Genomic DNA, 16,664 nt, shown 5'->3' with positions numbered 1-16,664 from the left:
TGGTGGTACTCCGTACAGGAATCTTGATGCTTGTTTAGCCCCAGCCGGCATTTACTGGCCTGGGGCCAAATATGGTCGGTGCCACAGCGGCTTAAACACACAAATTTAGCCACCATCGCATCGGTGCTAGCGCCAGCCAAGCCAGGCGCCTCCCACATTCAGCTACGTTGACCAAACCAGACCAGCTTGAGCCGTGCAGCCTCGAGCCTACAGCAGGCACATGGGAGGTCAAACATATTTGAACAAGGGAAACGTATCGCATATCGTGTTATATGCCAAGGCGTGTTAAGATGGATCAGTGTATACTTGGACATACGCAAACACTTTTTACCATAGACTGTAGCTGATTGAGGGCTCTAGAGCTTGGCTAGATTTAGATCGGATCATTGAATGACTGCATGTGGTGCCAGACCAGGACCTGCTAGTCTGGTCTGGTCTGGTCTGGTAGGGGCTGGTAGAGGCTGGTCCCAGCCGTCAATGGCAAGTCTAATCCACCAGACCACGGTCCACATGCACCAGACTCCTCCTTCCGCCAGCACAGCAAATCTGAGCCTACTTGGTGCTAGTTCCGTTCGACAAACCCATTCAAATCCTCACTCGTCCACCGACGATGTTTTTCCCTTCTTCCTCCACCTTCGATCTCCAACTGCCGGCCACTTCACCACCGCCCCCGGCCAGGTAACATTTCTATTACTCACGAACTCGACTTTCTCGCCTCCTCTCGGCAGTGCTAGGAGGGCTGAGAATATGACATGGGAGCCCTTGTCCTTGATCACGCTCTTGGTCACCTTCCTCACCCTCATCTTGTGTCGTAGATATCTGTCTAGCTCCCGAACCCTCCTCTACGCAATCGTTACCGCCTTGCTTCTACGACTCGATGGCCGCGCCGTGATGCACCGCATTTATTTTTCTGTCCACGACACCGTCATCAATGCTTCGCCTGTTGCGCGCTTCAAGATGGTGCTGACACTAGGCGCAGTTGTCTGGTGAGTTGAAAGCCCTCTCCTCGGCCCTTGTTCTGCTCGGAGCCTACGGCCATCCCCAGACGGATCGAAAAGCCGTCACCCCCCGACCGTCCGCCTGCAGGTCAGCAAGAACTAATTGGGTTTCTGTTCCCCCTTCTAGGTTGGTGCATCGAGCTTTTCAGACCCTATGGAAGCCTATCCCCGAACTTGTCAATATCCTGGGCCTCGATATTCCGCCACCGCCTGACGTCTGTCTTGCTGGAATTCGGCCAGACTCAGCGTATCTGACATGGGACGCTCGAACCTCCCCTCACCGACCGGTCCAGAAGCTCCTGATACAAGTCAACGGCGTTGATGGTGGGTAACCCGAATCGGAACGAAGACGCTGCTTTATGGAGTGCGCTGCGCCCTGTTCAAAAATTACTAACCTGAATGTGAATAGTGGATGAAGTAGCCGGCAACGAGAAAGCTATAACAATTACTGGTTTACGACCCAATCACTTTTACAACATTAGAGTTATAGCTGTTAGCCACAACAACTTTCGATCCAACAGCACAGTCATAAGACTTCGGACCTTTGGAAAAGATGGTCGGCCGCAACTAGGAAACTCTCGGCTACCCGCCAATTTTATTGATCCTGGCCACTCTCGTGCCGATACCAATGACGATACCGACGACTCAGACGGGTTTGGTTCGCCGTATCCCGCAGTAGAGGCTACACCAGTGAATGACGCAATCGCAAGCTCCTCCAGAGATCTTGCCGGAAGCATCCCCGGCCAGCGACGAAATACTGTTAATAGGCGCCATTCTCCCTCAGTAGCGAGCGCAGATCAGGCCCAAGTTAAGTCGTCGGCATCGAACGAACCGGAGATGTCACTGGCCGAGTTGAACGATAAGTTTCAAGCTATTCGTAAAGAAATAGAAGATGTTGTGCAATTAGCCGCCAAGGAGCAAGCTGAGGCTCTGCAACAAGAAGAAGAGTTGAAGCGGGAGAGGGACAGGAAGAGACAAGCCCTCAAGGAGAAGGAGGAGTACACTACGCAGCTAAAAGCAATGATACGGACAACCATGGAACAAATGCGGACAGCGGAAAAGGAGCGAGCAAAGAAGGAGCAGCAACTACGGGAAAAGGAAGCCAAAAAGGCAAAGATTAAGGATAATATCGCAAAATACGAGAGGGAGGTTGAGCGAATGAGGAAAGAGCGGCAAGGGTTCGAGACCCAAAAGAAGGAGCTTGCAGAAGAAAGGGATCGTAAAATTGAAGAGCTCGATGCACAAGTCGTATCCCTGCAGGAAAAATGCACTGGCCTTGAGGCTGAGCTCGCTCAAAAGGGTAAGCAACTACAGGATTTGAAAGCAACCCGAGAGCAGCTCCCTGATGCCAACGATGAACAATGGAGAGAGGAAGACCAGAGGATGAAAAAAGAATGGGACATTAAGCGAAGAGACATCCACCTTCGTCTTGTGGCGGAGACCAAGATTGGCCACCAGTTGGACCAGCAGCTACGAGTTCTTCGGGAGCAACTTGCTTTCCATCAACAACAGGCTGGCAGCATGAACTTCTTTAACCAAGCTCCGCCCGCGTCGATGGAGTTTGACCCGTCTTCAGTAGCTCAGAAACGGTTGAGCTTCCCCGGAGTTGGGTTAGGTGGTACGCCCGTCTCATCCCCCCCAATGGGCCAGGTTGAACCAAATCTTCAAGGCAATGTGGCCTACGGACCACCGGGTAGTTTCGCCCCTGGCCTCTTCATGGACATGTCAGGGAATAACAATATGGAGGCTCAATCAGAAGCTGAGCTTAAGGCTGCCAACGGACCGCTGAGCCCATCCGCCCAGACTCTTCTCCCGTCAAACATCTTTGACGATATTGAAGACTCCGAAGACGTCAGGGAACCTCAAAGTCCCATTCTGCCTCAGTCTATCGCAGTCGAAGACGAAGGGCCACAATCGCCTGTTTCTCCCACCCCATCCTTTCAGGTCTTCTCGAGTCCCCAAGGCTCCACGAATAATCTGCCGTACCAACAATACGCGGATTCGGGTGACCGAATATCACTCAATATGAACCAATCGCCCCCTGCGCAGCCGCCGGCCAGCACCAACCGTTTCTCTACCCTCTTTTCGCCCTTCAATCGCAGCAGCAAGGTCCCCAAGATTTCGGATGAAGATGGCCCCCCAATTGGTAGTCTCAAGATAGGCCAAAGCCAGTCGTTCCCAAGGGGTACAGAGGAAGGCGAAAGTGTCGAGATACGGAAGAGGATATGGCCATGGGGCGTCGGCAATAGAAATTCTACAGGACAAGATAGTGCCTTGGGAAGCCTAAACTATTTCTCTGCTCGTCGGGTTAACTCCCTGAAGGGATCTCGAATTTCCGCCATCTCGGATCGAGAACAAGACGGTTCTAGGCCGCCATCAATTATCTCTATCGATCATCCTCGCCCATCTACAGACAGCGCATCCATTTGGGGAGCTCCGGCCGATGTTGGCACCAGCTTGAAGAATAGTAGATTTTGGCCACCAAGTCGGGGGGGCTCGAGGCGGCCATCCTTGCACGGTTCGACCACTGCTCTCACAACTACTCTGGCTTCTGCAGATGACGAGATTTTGGACGAGGATGATCTTCGAGACCCTCATACGTCGCCTTCCCAAGTTGGTGTCATTGGATCCCGGCCTCCTGGGTCATCTTCAAAGTCTCTCATGAACCAACGCCTCAACCCCACTGCCCCTACATTTATGGCAAACATCTTCCGAAAGGACAAGGACAAAGATAAGGACGGAAGTAAAGACAAGTCAAAGGAAGACAAGGGCAAGGGCAAAGAAGTTGCGGCAGCAGGGAATGAAATGCCAGACAGCCACGATGACTCACCGTCAGACTCTCGCATTTCTCGAGACACGTACTCTCTCCACACTGGAACATCAGTATCAGAGTCCCGCGAATCACTGCAGTTAGACTTAACTCAGTCAAATACGCCTTCCGATATGAACTCAGTTTCCACATCCAACGCCAAGGAGTCAGATAACGTCGTTCGGAAATTGTTCCGCAAAGGAAGCTCCAGCAAGTTCAGTCTTTCTTCCAGGCTTGGCAAGGAGTCGGGGCTTTTTAAGAAAGGCCCTGGCAGCGCTTCCAACTCGGATAGAAACGCGTCTGCGGAGCAGCGGTCAAGCATTGGAGATGTGGATGATCTTGGTGAGGATGGCGCACCGTTTGGGCGAAGCTATGACAGTATGGCCAGTAGTCCGTCGCTAGGTCCATCCAAATCGAAAGACAGCAGAGAAGGGCGAATGAGCTCCTGGCGCTTCTCCATGAGGAAGAAAAGTAAGGACAATCCTGTTAGAGAAAAGGAAAGTCTGGACATTGAAAGGGCCACTGAGGAGGACTGATGGAAGCTTCAAGCGATATTATGATTAGATTACGGATTAGCGTGTTACATTGACACCATGTGACAATTATATGATTAATCCCGTTTCTCAATCCTGTCGTGATGCCTTGACTGTAACTGCGTAGTACACCTAATGACCAGAATCCAGCCGGCTGGATTCTGACCCAGAGCTTTACAAAAGACAAATAATAAGTACAGCATTTGGTCTGAAGAGAGCATAGGTCATATGAGCGCTTAGATCGACTGTGTACGCAGAGAATAGGCTTCGTTTAGCTGCTTCATGAATGAAAGATGGAAAACGACCCCCTGCCAAAGGTTGCAGAGGGTGGACCCGCTTTTCCATGACTGCCAGCTAGGGACTGGTGGTGGTGACCGCCGCATTCTAAAGCTTCATGCCAGCTTGCATCACAGAGGCTAGGTCTCGGCCTCGTCCCTTTTTTTTTGTTAGTCACTGTACTTTATCTCATGGATACCTGGCGTGATGTCGGTACAGACGAATAAGAATATGTCTGGGTCTTCCGCTCTGGACGAGGGTATGTGGCTTTCTTCATGCATTGCGTCCTTGCAACGTCGCCGTTCTAACGCTCGCCATTCTCGGGACACACAGTCGACTACGACCCAATGGAGCATTTGAATATGCTGTTCTCCCATCCGTCGACGGTATCATCGATAAGTCAAGTCTCACAAAGCCTAAAAGCACATCAAAATGTGCTATCGAGCGAAATCAATAGCCTCGAACTCGAGCAAGCCTACAAGCCAGACTCTAGCCTGGAGAGGATGCAATCCGCACAGACAGAGCTGGCGCAGCTCTTTCGAAAAATCGAGACTGTACGATCGCGGGCGATTGAGACGGAACAAAACATTACGTCAATGACGGCGGAAATCAAGCGGCTGGATGGCACGAAGCGCAACCTGACGCTTAGCATGACGGCTCTGAAGCGTTTGCAGATGCTCACGACTGCGTACGAACAATTGCGGGGTCTGGCCAAGACACGGCAGTATCGAGAGTGCGCGGGCCTTTTGCAGGCTGTGATTCAGCTGATGAAGCACTTCAACAGTTACAGAAGCATAGAGCAAATCGCGACGCTGAGTAGGGAAGTCTCGGAGCTTCAGAGGGAGCTACTCGAGCAGGTTTGTGAAGACTTTGAGATGGCTTTTGCCAAGGGAGAGGTGACGACGAAACGAAACATGCTTGTTGAAGCATGTTTGGTCATGGATGCGTTGGGAGACTCAGCCAAGTCGAGAATCATTACTTGGTATGTCAACACGGAGCTGAGGGAGTATCGACAAGTATTCCGGGGCAATGACGAGGCTGGGAGCTTGGATAACATTGGACGGAGATACGCGTGGTTCAAGCGTATGATGAAGTCGCACGACGATGAGCGCTCTACCATCTTCCCGTCCCATTGGCATGTGGGTGAGTTGCTAGCCACGGCATATTGTGACGGCACGCGAGATGACTTCAAGGGGATTCTGGAGAGGAGCATGCGCCGTGGAGATGGAAACAAACTTGATGTCAATTTGCTGTTGAGCTGTTTGCAAGAGACGCTGGACTTTGAGCAGAGTCTTGAGAAGAGGTTCTCAGACGCACCGAGGGCTAGTATTGACACCCTGAGTTCGGCAGAGGAGAAGACGCACACATTTAATGGGCTCATCTCGGTTGCTTTTGAGCCGTACCTGAGTTTATGGGTTGACTCGCAGGACAGGCAGCTGTCCTCCATGATACCAAAGTATCGCAGTCAGCCACTTATCCCTCAGGACGAGGAGTTCTCACCGCAAGCCGTAATGCGGTCCGCTATTGAGCTCTTCCACTTTTACAAGCTCACATTATCTCAATGTGCAAAGCTATCTACCAGTGACAGACTATTAGATCTGTCCAAGGTCTTTTCCAAGTATCTCGACGAGTACGCACAGCAAGTTCTTTTGCATATTCTTCAAGCTGGGGGACCTCAAGGTCCATCAGTACAGGACGTCATCTTGGTGCTCAACACGGCGGACTTTTGGCACATTAATACGAACCAACTGGAAGAAAGTATCAAGAAGCGCATTGACAACGAGCTCGTTTCAAAGGTGGACCTCTCGTCTCAGTCGGACGCCTTCTTGGGTGTAGCAAGTGCTGCCGTACTGGCGCTGGTACATCTCGTCGAGTTGGAATGTGAGAGTATCTGGCGCGAGATGAAGAACACAAACTGGAGTACCATGGACAGTGCCGGTGACCAGAGCACATATGTCGGCGAGTTGGTGAAGCATGTCAACTCCAAGACAGAGGAAGTGCTGGGCATAGTGGGCAAGCAACAATATGCAAGGGCGTTTTGTGACAACTTAGTTGAGCACTTGGCCACCTCCTATGTCAACAACATTGTCCAATGCCGGCCAATTTCAGAGGTTGGCGCACAACAGGTAAGTTTCCCCGGCACACCTTGCACAGTGTTATAACCCATCACTAACATCCAATAGATGCTCGTGGACAAATACGCTCTTACCAAATCTTTCGGCAACCTGCTCTCCTACCACAATCCTTCTTCATCAGCCAACCAGGCACCTCCTTCTAGCTTCGTCCGTCGCGTAGAACATTCCATGAACCGCATGGACCCTCTTCTGAAAACGCTCCAAGTCCGCTCTTCACCACCCGAGGGCCTCGTTCAAGCTTACCTCATTCACATTGGCGACCGCTCCGACACCAACTTCAAAAAGATTCTCGAACTAAAGGGCATTCGCAAACTAGACCAGTCTCATCTCATTGAACTATTTGGCATCCACCGCGATGGCAGCTCCAATGAGAAACTTGTTCAAAACTCGCCATTACTTACTCCCCTCATGACAAGTGCAAGCGCAAGCGCAAGCGCAAGCAGCGGTATAAGTGGTATGAATCCCAGTGCGGCATTGACGGCCGCTTCTGGTGCGAGGTTTGATGCCGGGTTTTTGGGAGAGAAGCTGCTTAGTGCGGCGAGGGATATCGGCAACACGACGCAGGGTGCGGAGAAGGCTACTATTAATGAGAACTTGAGGAATTTTGGAAAGTTCTTCAAGAGGGATATTGGGGGGTTGGGTGTGAGGTTTGGGAAGGGAAGTGCTGAGGATGGGGGGAGGTAGTTTGTCATGTAAAATAGACATAGAGGGACATATGTTTCATGGTGTGACATATATTAGACTTGCATGTATCTCTCCGATTGTGTTCATGTTGATGTGCTGTCATTAGGGGTGGAGGGCGATTGGACCAGGGCATCATTACTTGATGAGTGTTAGACCCTAAACACAGACGCGTACAGAGTAAAATTCTAGTCAATATACCTCGACCATGGCTATTTTCACATGGCATGAGTGCTTGTTCTCGAGCACGGTTCAGATATCGGGTTTCCAACAAAGAGGTGTAGGTTAGGTCTTGGATTTGGATGACCTAGGCTTGGAGCAGATTCAGATTCATACGAACAGGCTAACTTCTCTGGTACAATAGGTATGAGAATCTAATATTCTATAAATTGGGCTAGTATCTCTGGATAGCCGCAAATGAATCCGATTTGGCGCGTCTTCATACCCGATGCCAAGTTGCAGACTGCCTAGGTAGCTAGCAGCCTCAACCGAAGTGAGCCAGCGTGTTCTGCATGTGCTATGGCAGATATATCGATAATGCCTGCATCACAACGGACGGCTGGATAATTCCCTAACTTGTGCAGGTATACGTGCATTCTTCAAGAAATTTACATGATTACGCGCTGCGTGATTGCCCTCCTCTGTAGTTTGGACGCCAGGAGAAGTTGGACGTCTGTCTAGTCAAGTGCTTACTTAATCTGTCTTGTGTCTCTGATGACTTCCGATGACGGCGTATGCGGTGCCGGACGCCAGGGGCCGAAAGATTTGAATTCAAAGGCCCAGGTTCCCGGCAGGAACCGCCTGGTCCCTGATTCCACACGCGCCTCATCCCTTCATCCAGCCCAGCCTGTAGAACGAGCTTAGAAATCTGCTTGACAAATACCCACTGCAGATGCACCTACACACCAGCGCCAATCGACATTAGGGAGCACTCACTATTCTCTCAATACCATCCACTTCAATCACGCCAGACCAGAACAAACTAGATCAGACTTCCGTGTCCGTCTCCCAATCGTAGCCCATAGTCCAGCCCGCATTTGTTACCATTGACCGCGCCGCCACCCCTCCGACTGCACACCCCGCCACGTTCACTTCGCGACATTTCTTAAAAGTGCAGATTTCCCACCTGCACATCACTCCCTCCTCGACATATAACCAGTTTCCCGCAACACCGCCAAACTGTTCGCCTCAGCTTTCCGGCGGACTTTGCGCTCCAGTGCTGGGTTATCGATTGCGGCTGCGGCAACCTTTCAAACTAGATCTAGCGCACAGGAAGTAGGCGTCCGCAAGATGCATTCCAAAGTTGTCAGTACGTATACCAAGATCTCCTTTTACAACGCGCACATAATACGATGGAAGAAATGCTAACAATGTCATAGTCATTGGTTCTGGGCCAGCTGCCCATACCGCTGCCGTCTATCTCGGCAGAGCAGAGTTGAAGCGTGAGTTACTTCTCGTCATACGGACCGCTCGCCATACTGACCACTTCCGTAGCCGTTCTATACGAAGGCTTCATGGCAAACGGCATCGCAGCAGGTGGCCAATTAACCACAACGACTGAGGTCGAAAACTTCCCCGGCTTCCCCAAGGGCATCATGGGCCAAACACTCATGGTAAGCCCCATCCCCCCTTCCCATCTCAACCACCTCTAACAAGGAAAAAGGACAACATGCGCGAACAATCCGAACGATTTGGCACCGAAATCGTCACAGACACCGTCACAAAACTCGACCTCTCCTCCCGCCCCTTCAAATACAGCACCGAGTTCTCCCCCGACGAAACCCACACCGCCGACGCCGTCATCATCGCCACCGGCGCATCCGCCCGCCGCATGAACCTCCCCGGCGAAGAAACCTACTGGCAGAACGGTATCTCCGCCTGCGCAGTTTGCGACGGCGCCCTCCCCCTCTTCCGCAACAAGCCGCTCTACGTGATCGGCGGAGGTGACTCTGCCGCCGAAGAAGCCACCTTCCTGACCAAGTACGGCAGCCATGTCACCGTCCTGGTGCGAAGGGACGTCCTCCGCGCCAGCAAGGCCATGGCCACGCGACTCCTCAAGAATGAAAAGGTCACTGTGCGCTTCAACACTGTCGCGACGGAAGTTCGCGGCGGAGACGACAAGCTCATGAGCCATCTTGTGGTGAAGGATACCGTCACCGGCAAGGAGGAGGTCGTTGAAGCGAAGGGCTTGTTCTACGCAATTGGCCATGATCCCGCTACTGCCTTGGTGAAGGGCCAGGTGGACATGGATTCGGATGGGTACATTCTCACCAAGCCGGGTACTACTATGACGAGCGTGGAGGGCGTGTATGCCGCTGGTGATGTCCAGGATAAGAGGTACAGACAGGCTATTACGAGTGCTGGTGAGTTCTTTCCTGCCCCCCCTGTATTTTTGATGAAATGACGACTAATCTTTTGTAGGTACGGGTTGCATGGCGGCGCTGGAGGCTGAAAAGTTTATTAGCGAGCAAGAGTAGATTTGGATATACATATAGAGAAGATAGACGGAGCTAGACATGTGAATTCAATATAAACCACATGGCCAGTGGTGACCGAGTTACCGGCGCGTACACTTTGAGAATTACTTTGCACACTTGATCCATGGTCAGAGCATCATACTTGTGTACTGAGTATGGTGAATGTATAGAGCAAATATCACGAGACGCCCGCAGGCCATTACTTCGCTCCCTAATGCATCGTGCTTACACGATTGCGTACATGCATGCAATCAAGTACCCCTGTACATATCCCTGTTCTAGTCCATATCGTCCCGTGTGACCCTCACAATGAAAAACGCCCAAGCAATACACGCCAAAAGCCAGTTCCTCCTTTTGCCGCAAAACACATATATACTTTTTATTCCCGTTCCAGCACAGCAGGAGCAGTAATACTCTTGCCGCTGAGCTTCCCAAGACCTTCGCCGCCCTGTGATATCCTTGTTAGTGTACCTTCGAAATTTTAGTGTGATAAATGGTCCAACATACATAGCTGATCAAAGGTGAAATCTCGACTCCGCTCTCGGCCACGATGATAGCTCCCGCTGCCTCGGCCCATCGCTGACCTTGAGCCATAATGTCGCGCTTGCTGGTGTCCGGGTCGTCCTGTCCCTTGCCGCGGGCATTCTTCAATGGTGAGAATTCATCCTCTCGGCGGACTTCCATGCATGCAAATTTGTCCAAAGGCAGCATAGGGAAGACGTCAAAGACGAACTGTTCAAGCTTGATGCCATTGGGTGATTCGGGTTTGACTGTCTCACCAGACTTGGTATCTGCGTAAGGAATCTTCTTTCGAGCGACGTGGTGCGGCAGCTTGTGAGCCCACTGAGGAATGGATTCGAGGAAGCGGAAGCTGTAGTAGTGGTTGACAATATTGGCAGCTCGGAACTTAAGGACACCGGGGTGCTTAGGATCCTCAGCTTCGGCGGTAGCCTTGTCAATTTCGGAATATTCGACAACATCGGGCTTGCCGTTCTTGGAAAGAATAAGACCGACTGACTCGGTTGCATCACGCTTACGGACGACCTTTGTGGCGATGTCGACATCAAGGGATGAGGAGAAGCCAATGAAGACGGGATCAGCAACCTTGACGAGGCAGTTATCGACGCAGTAAGCGTGGATGTGCTCAATACCACGCTTGCGCATATCATCAAGGACACCAGACACAATTAAAGCCTGATAGATACCACCGTTGCCATCAGGGGCAACCGCAACCTTGCCCTTACTCTCAAGAAGAATCTTGCCTTCATTGGAGATACAGGGCAAGACTCCTTGGTCAAAAATCTTGATGTTGGCAGCATCCAAGCCAAAGTACTTGTTCTCCTCGAAAAACTTCTCAGTGGGCTCGCGGGTTGGGCCACTGGTCATGACGTACCAGGGAACAACGACGGACTCTGTGCCTGCTGTCTTGGCAGCAAGCTCCTGAATCTTGCGAATTCGCTCCGCCTGGATCTGGAACAAGCTCTTGTGGGAGGGTAGGCCAATGTCGTAGCAGCCCTTGGGAGCTGAGCTGCCCAATCGGGTTCCCTGACCACCAGCCATCAATACCACGGCCACCTTGTTCTTGCCAATGAGGTCCAAACCAGTGTTATACCACTTGTTGATGTCATCTGCGCTCGAATCTAGGATACTGGCCTGAGCGGATTCGGGGAGGGGCTCGAGGGTGTCGGGGGAGTCAGACTTGGTTTCGCAGAGGGCTCGTTTGGTGATCTCGTTGATGTAGGTGGGGTTGAAGCCAGATAGTTGCTCGTACAAAACGGCCTTGTCTTCGGTGCTGAGGGAGTCGTAGAATGTGAATACGTGTTCCTGCCCGGCCTCGGTGTACTTGGCTTTGAGGTCGGCATAGGCTTCAGCGGTAGGCTCGGTAGGCTTGACGCCGTTGGCCTTGGAGCCGACCTTGAGAATCTCCTTGACCTTATCCATTGTGGTTGATGTGGAGAGGAATTGGGCACTGGAAGATGTAACTTGTTCAAAGAATTTGCGGTTTATTCAAATTCGAGGAAGAGAGGATCTGAAGGAAATGGCCAGGACAGTTTAAATGGCTCGTCGTGAGAGGTAAAGAGAATTGGCGAGATTAAGGGGAGGTAGGAGGGGTATCTTAACGGCGACAAGAGTGGAAAAGGGGTACGGAGTACAGAAAATGGAAATATGGGAGAAGGAGCAGAGACAAGACAGAAGCAAGCACGTCAATCGAGGGGGCGGAGATGGCGGTGATTTTAAGGTCAACAGGTTTGTGGTTCCGTCTGGTGTCCGCCTGCCTTGTTGTCGGTGTCAACGTGTTGAATGTGCTTAGAACCGACATGGAACCACACACAACACACACCACACACCTCCACAAGCAAACCTTGCATATACAAGTTTGAGGAGAACGCAGCTAGCAGCATGGTGCTCCGTAAACACATTCAAGGCTTGTTGATCTGGACGGGCAACGGCTGACGTCGAGGACCTGGGATACATTGAGGTGGGTCAGCTTTGTGCGCCGCGCCCCGGCCAAGCTTGCACATGCTTGATTTTGCCCAGGGTCTGAAGCGAGTGGCGGGGCAGAGCAGCTTTTGAGCCCCTCACCACCCCGAGACTCAGGCCGACTTGGTCCAAGCAGGGACGTGGACCAGACACAGACACAGACATGACAACCAGACCAACCAGACCAGGGACATCGATGATGTGGCACTCTATTCTGGGCTGAGGCTCAGTTTAGGGGGGCAACCAGGCTTGACAGTTTCCAAGCTGATGATGCCTCTGTACCATCTCCAGCAAATGTCGGATTCTTTCCAGTCGAAAAATCACTGGCGAGATGTGTGATAGGTAGGAGATCAGCCGTGTTTGACCAACTTGGCGTCACATTCAATGCATTTACTGATTGTTCAACACCCTTCTAGCAGGACCTCACTTTAAATCTCCGGAGACCGCCAACGGAGCCAGACGTTGAAGCCCAAGCATCCGCCGTTTCCAGGTCGGCATTGTGGCACCACTCCTCATGGAGTCTTAATGGGCGGGCGGCGGCATATCACCGCTGCAGGCCGCAGATCTAGATGCCGCTATTGGTGAAGAGTGCCTGGCTATCACACTATTGCATTTGCTTCTGCAGCAGTGCAAACAGGAGGCTCACACTGCGGGAAGTGCCTCCCGCTGCATTCGATACATTGAAAACGAGGCAGTTAAAGCTGCACGACTTCAAGGATTCCCGATGTTTCCCATGGGCCAGCACTGCCGTCCTGCGGTAATATTCTTATTTCCTTCACCTAGTGTCGTCTGAGCTGAGACAAAGCCACCACTAGTCGACGACGTAGCCGCCTTTGACAGCCAACAGCAACCAAACCAACTGGCCAGAGAGCCAGTCGATTTCATTCACCCTTTCAAACACGATTCTCAGGCCTCTTTGTCTATTCTCGCCTTGGCGGTGAACCAACACATTTTCAGCGGTGTGTGTATGGCATGTCAACACTGCTACCTGTACCACACCAAGAGCAGTCTGGTGCATCGGAAGCAGGCTAAGTTGACTTGCATTGCGGTGCTACGTCATTCCGTACCCCTTATTCTTCGTCTGTACTTGGAAGAAACATGTCGGAAATGTGAAGCCGAAGGCACTTGAATGGAGGCAAAAATTAGGCCAGCCGCAAGAACGGCCCGAAAACGGCTTCAAGATGAAAGAGGCTGCACCATGGATCTCGTATCCGGTAGTCACAGTTGACCTCGTCCCTTACTGCAGCAGTCTGTGTGTACTTGATACGGGGTGATCGGCTCCAGGGGACTTGGTGGAGTCCACAACCGATTTAGTCCGCCCTTTCAATGAAACTGCCTTCCAGGTTCTGGGCAGTGTCCAAAAGTCGCTACGTATTTGGTAATGAGAGTTGTCTATCCAGAGAGAAAAAAACGTACAATTTCGCCGTCAATGATTGCTGGGCTAATAGCGAAGCAGCCTAGCGGGTGAAAGCTGAGAAAAGGTCCGCAAATAGAGGGAACGGCTATGGATCTCGTCAGATCAATTGGCGACGACAATAAAGTTGTAGTGGACGCTGCTGATGGCCAGGGGTAAGAGCAGCATGGAAGACCCGGCTACAAGAGGCCTTGCAGAGAGTCAGGGACCTGAACAAGGTCAATTCAGTCCATTGAACTGGTCTGGTCCTCCAGCTCGTTCCTGGTGAGGCTGTGGAGGCTCATCCATTTGATCCATCCAAAGAGGCGCAGTAGCGCCATCAGGAACGGTTGCTGAAAATAGCATTTTCGCCCAGCCAAATTGGCATCACTGCTCTCGGGTTTTTATGCGACCCGCACCAACTCTTTACGCTATGGAAGGTGCTCTGAATTTTCATCTTCGTGTTCTGTCTATCAAACTCTGGATTATGGATCTTCAGGAACAGTGAGCCCACTTGAAGAGCCCCGATTCTTGTGTGCCAAGCCTGAACCTGTACCCATCCACAGGACAGCGGAAACTTGAAGGAGCATTCCCGGCCACGTTGGACATGGACTCTCTTGATGCCAAATATCCTCTCAGATACTTACAAATGACGTAAGACGTGGAAAGTGCTGAACCATGCAAAATTCTTTCACGTTACCTCGTTCTACTAAATACACGACAACACTCAACTGGATACACCAGTCGGATAATGTCAGTAAATGAGCGGCGTGTGTTGCTATCCCTATCATGTGCCCTATTTATTTGTGGGCAACTCCTGTCTTACCTAGAGTTCAAGGTACTTGACACTCAACCTTGGAACAAGTGCTTACTAACCCCTATGTACCCAACACAAGCTTCAGAATAAGCTGACAAAGAACCGAATATAGGCGCACTTGGGCCTCCTATCACGCTGTTGAAGCGTCGTGGCTGATCATTTAATGGACAATACGTCTGCGCAAGGCTGAATCAGCCGACATGACTTTTATGATAGGGTCTGTCATGGCATGTCGTCTTGCATTGGGCTCATTGCTTATGGAAGATTGTCACTTGGTGCCTTGAGGCTCTCCTTGTAAAAGAGATGTACGGGAAGACAACTGCTTATAATTTGGCCTATTTGTCCATAAAAAGACGAGCATAGTGTCACTCACCTGTCATGTTGGTCTATTCGTTGCTGCGACAGAAAGTATGGTTGCGGCCATCCCCATACAGCGTTTCACCATTCCCGAGCTTTGCTTGCCTCGCAAGGCTAGAAAGTGTCCTCATCGCTTGAGAATTATCAATTGAGCGGCCTCTTTACGAAAAAGAGTCAAGGTGCTTCACCACTTCATCTATAAAGATCCTTGTTAAAACGCACACGATTCACAACACAGCAAGGCTGACTAACATTCGATTTCACACCTGTTTCCACCACGATTTCCCAAAAGGCACACAGGCTACACGATCAAATTTGGTAGATATCTTCACGGCATGAGAACCACTTGGAAAAGTCGAGATAGTTCATGGGTTCTTTGGAAGCCAGTAGAATTTTGTCAATGCAGTTACAGGTCCAGGCAGATACGCCATGCTGGGACTATTCAGCTCAGCTGCACGGCCACAAGCCGCATTTTATTAAACCAGCGTGAACCTGGCAGGGAAATAACACAAAGCCCCCTTTCGGCTTTTAATTATCTATTAATTGGTACCTAAATGTTCTCATAAAAGTATAAATGCAATGCCGCAGCCATATTGCGGAAATTTCCCAAAGTAACCACAACCCGTGGCATATCGACTCCATTCGCCACATCTCAACCTCGCCAGTGTCACAGACTCACCACCATTCTCACCCATGCAACACCACAAACCACAATGGACGAAGAACAAGACCGCAAGCCAGCAACCTTCACAGGCCGCATCCAACTAGAAGCCTTCAAATACACCTCCCCAGAACCAAGTACCCTTCGTCGCAATCCCCCCCGCGCAGCATCCACCCCCTCCCGCACCAGCACTCCCAAAGATGAATCCCCATCCATCTCATCACCCAGAAAACGTTCATCCTCCCAATATCCCGCCAAGAAGAAACGAGCCCGCACAGCGTCAGGCTACGCACCGCCATCCACATACGCCCATCTCCCTCTCCTTCCTGACGCTATAGCGCAAAATCTGCTCGTCCTGTTTGTCGGACTCAACCCCGGCATACGGACCGCCACCACAGGACACGCGTATAACCACCCGTCCAATCTGTTCTGGAAGCTCATGTACACTAGTGGAGTTACGCCGCGGCGGTGCTACGCGGAGGAGGATCGACAGATGCCGGAGTTGTACTCTCTTGGGTTGACGAATATTGTGGCGAGGCCGACAAGGAATGGCTCAGAGTTGAGTAAGGCGGAGATGGATGACGGGGTGGCTCTTTTGGAGGAGAAGGCGAGGAAGTATCGGCCAGAGAGTATGTGTGTTGTTGGGAAGAGTATCTGGGAGAGTATATGGCGGGTGAGGCATGGGAGAAACGTGGGCAAGTTGTTCAAGTATGGGTGGCAGGATGAGGAGGAGAATATGGGGGTTGTGGAGGGGGAATGGGGTGGTGCGAGGGTGTTTGTTGCGTCGAGTACGAGTGGGTTGGCTGCGACGCTGTCGCCGGCTGAGAAGGAGAGGATTTGGGGGGAGTTGGGGGCGTGGGTGAAGATGAGGAGGGCGGAGAGGGAGGTTGCTGAGATAAAGGAGGAGGAGGAATGATGTTGTGTTGGAGGAGGGACGAGTTGGGAGGGATATATCTGGACGAGATGGACATGGAGCTTCGTATGATGTTGTCTGATGTTGACTTAGCGGTTAAATGGGAAATGTGTTATTGGATAGAGTAGTAGAA

At 51.4% G+C, this 16,664-nt stretch overlaps 5 protein-coding genes across 5 annotated transcripts; 4 read left to right on the top strand and 1 right to left on the bottom strand.

Moving 5' to 3' along the window:
• Positions 1-510: 510 nt before the first annotated feature.
• Positions 511-4,343, top strand: VFPPC_08414 (fibronectin type III domain-containing protein; the record flags this gene model as incomplete). Its single annotated transcript, XM_018287130.1, has 3 exons — positions 511-888; positions 980-1,322; positions 1,408-4,343. 3 exons carry the CDS (start codon positions 511-513, stop codon positions 4,341-4,343), a joined length of 3,657 nt encoding a protein of 1,218 aa, XP_018144008.1.
• Positions 4,344-4,847: 504 nt separating this feature from the next.
• On the top strand, positions 4,848-7,435 carry VFPPC_08413 (GARP complex subunit Vps53; the record flags this gene model as incomplete). Its single annotated transcript, XM_022428610.1, has 3 exons — positions 4,848-4,875; positions 4,950-6,742; positions 6,800-7,435. 3 exons carry the CDS (start codon positions 4,848-4,850, stop codon positions 7,433-7,435), a joined length of 2,457 nt encoding a protein of 818 aa, XP_022284408.1.
• A 1,287-nt stretch (positions 7,436-8,722) lies between these two features.
• Positions 8,723-9,909, top strand: VFPPC_17819 (thioredoxin reductase; the record flags this gene model as incomplete). Its single annotated transcript, XM_018287129.2, has 5 exons — positions 8,723-8,741; positions 8,812-8,874; positions 8,927-9,045; positions 9,096-9,795; positions 9,854-9,909. The coding sequence occupies 5 exons, from the start codon at positions 8,723-8,725 to the stop codon at positions 9,907-9,909; spliced, it is 957 nt and encodes a 318-aa protein (XP_018144007.2).
• A 379-nt stretch (positions 9,910-10,288) lies between these two features.
• Positions 10,289-11,850, bottom strand: VFPPC_08411 (UDP-N-acetylglucosamine pyrophosphorylase; the record flags this gene model as incomplete). Its single annotated transcript, XM_018287128.1, has 2 exons — positions 10,289-10,357; positions 10,417-11,850. 2 exons carry the CDS (start codon positions 11,848-11,850, stop codon positions 10,289-10,291), a joined length of 1,503 nt encoding a protein of 500 aa, XP_018144006.1.
• A 3,820-nt stretch (positions 11,851-15,670) lies between these two features.
• VFPPC_08410 (uracil DNA glycosylase superfamily protein) lies at positions 15,671-16,534 on the top strand (the record flags this gene model as incomplete). Its single annotated transcript, XM_018287127.1, has 1 exon — positions 15,671-16,534. One exon carries the CDS (start codon positions 15,671-15,673, stop codon positions 16,532-16,534), a length of 864 nt encoding a protein of 287 aa, XP_018144005.1.
• Positions 16,535-16,664: the final 130 nt, after the last annotated feature.

Source organism: Pochonia chlamydosporia, chromosome 4 (genome assembly GCF_001653235.2).
Source record: "Pochonia chlamydosporia 170 chromosome 4, whole genome shotgun sequence".
Taxonomy (NCBI): Eukaryota; Fungi; Ascomycota; class Sordariomycetes; order Hypocreales; family Clavicipitaceae; genus Pochonia; species Pochonia chlamydosporia.
This window is presented reverse-complemented; position numbering and strand designations above follow the sequence as displayed.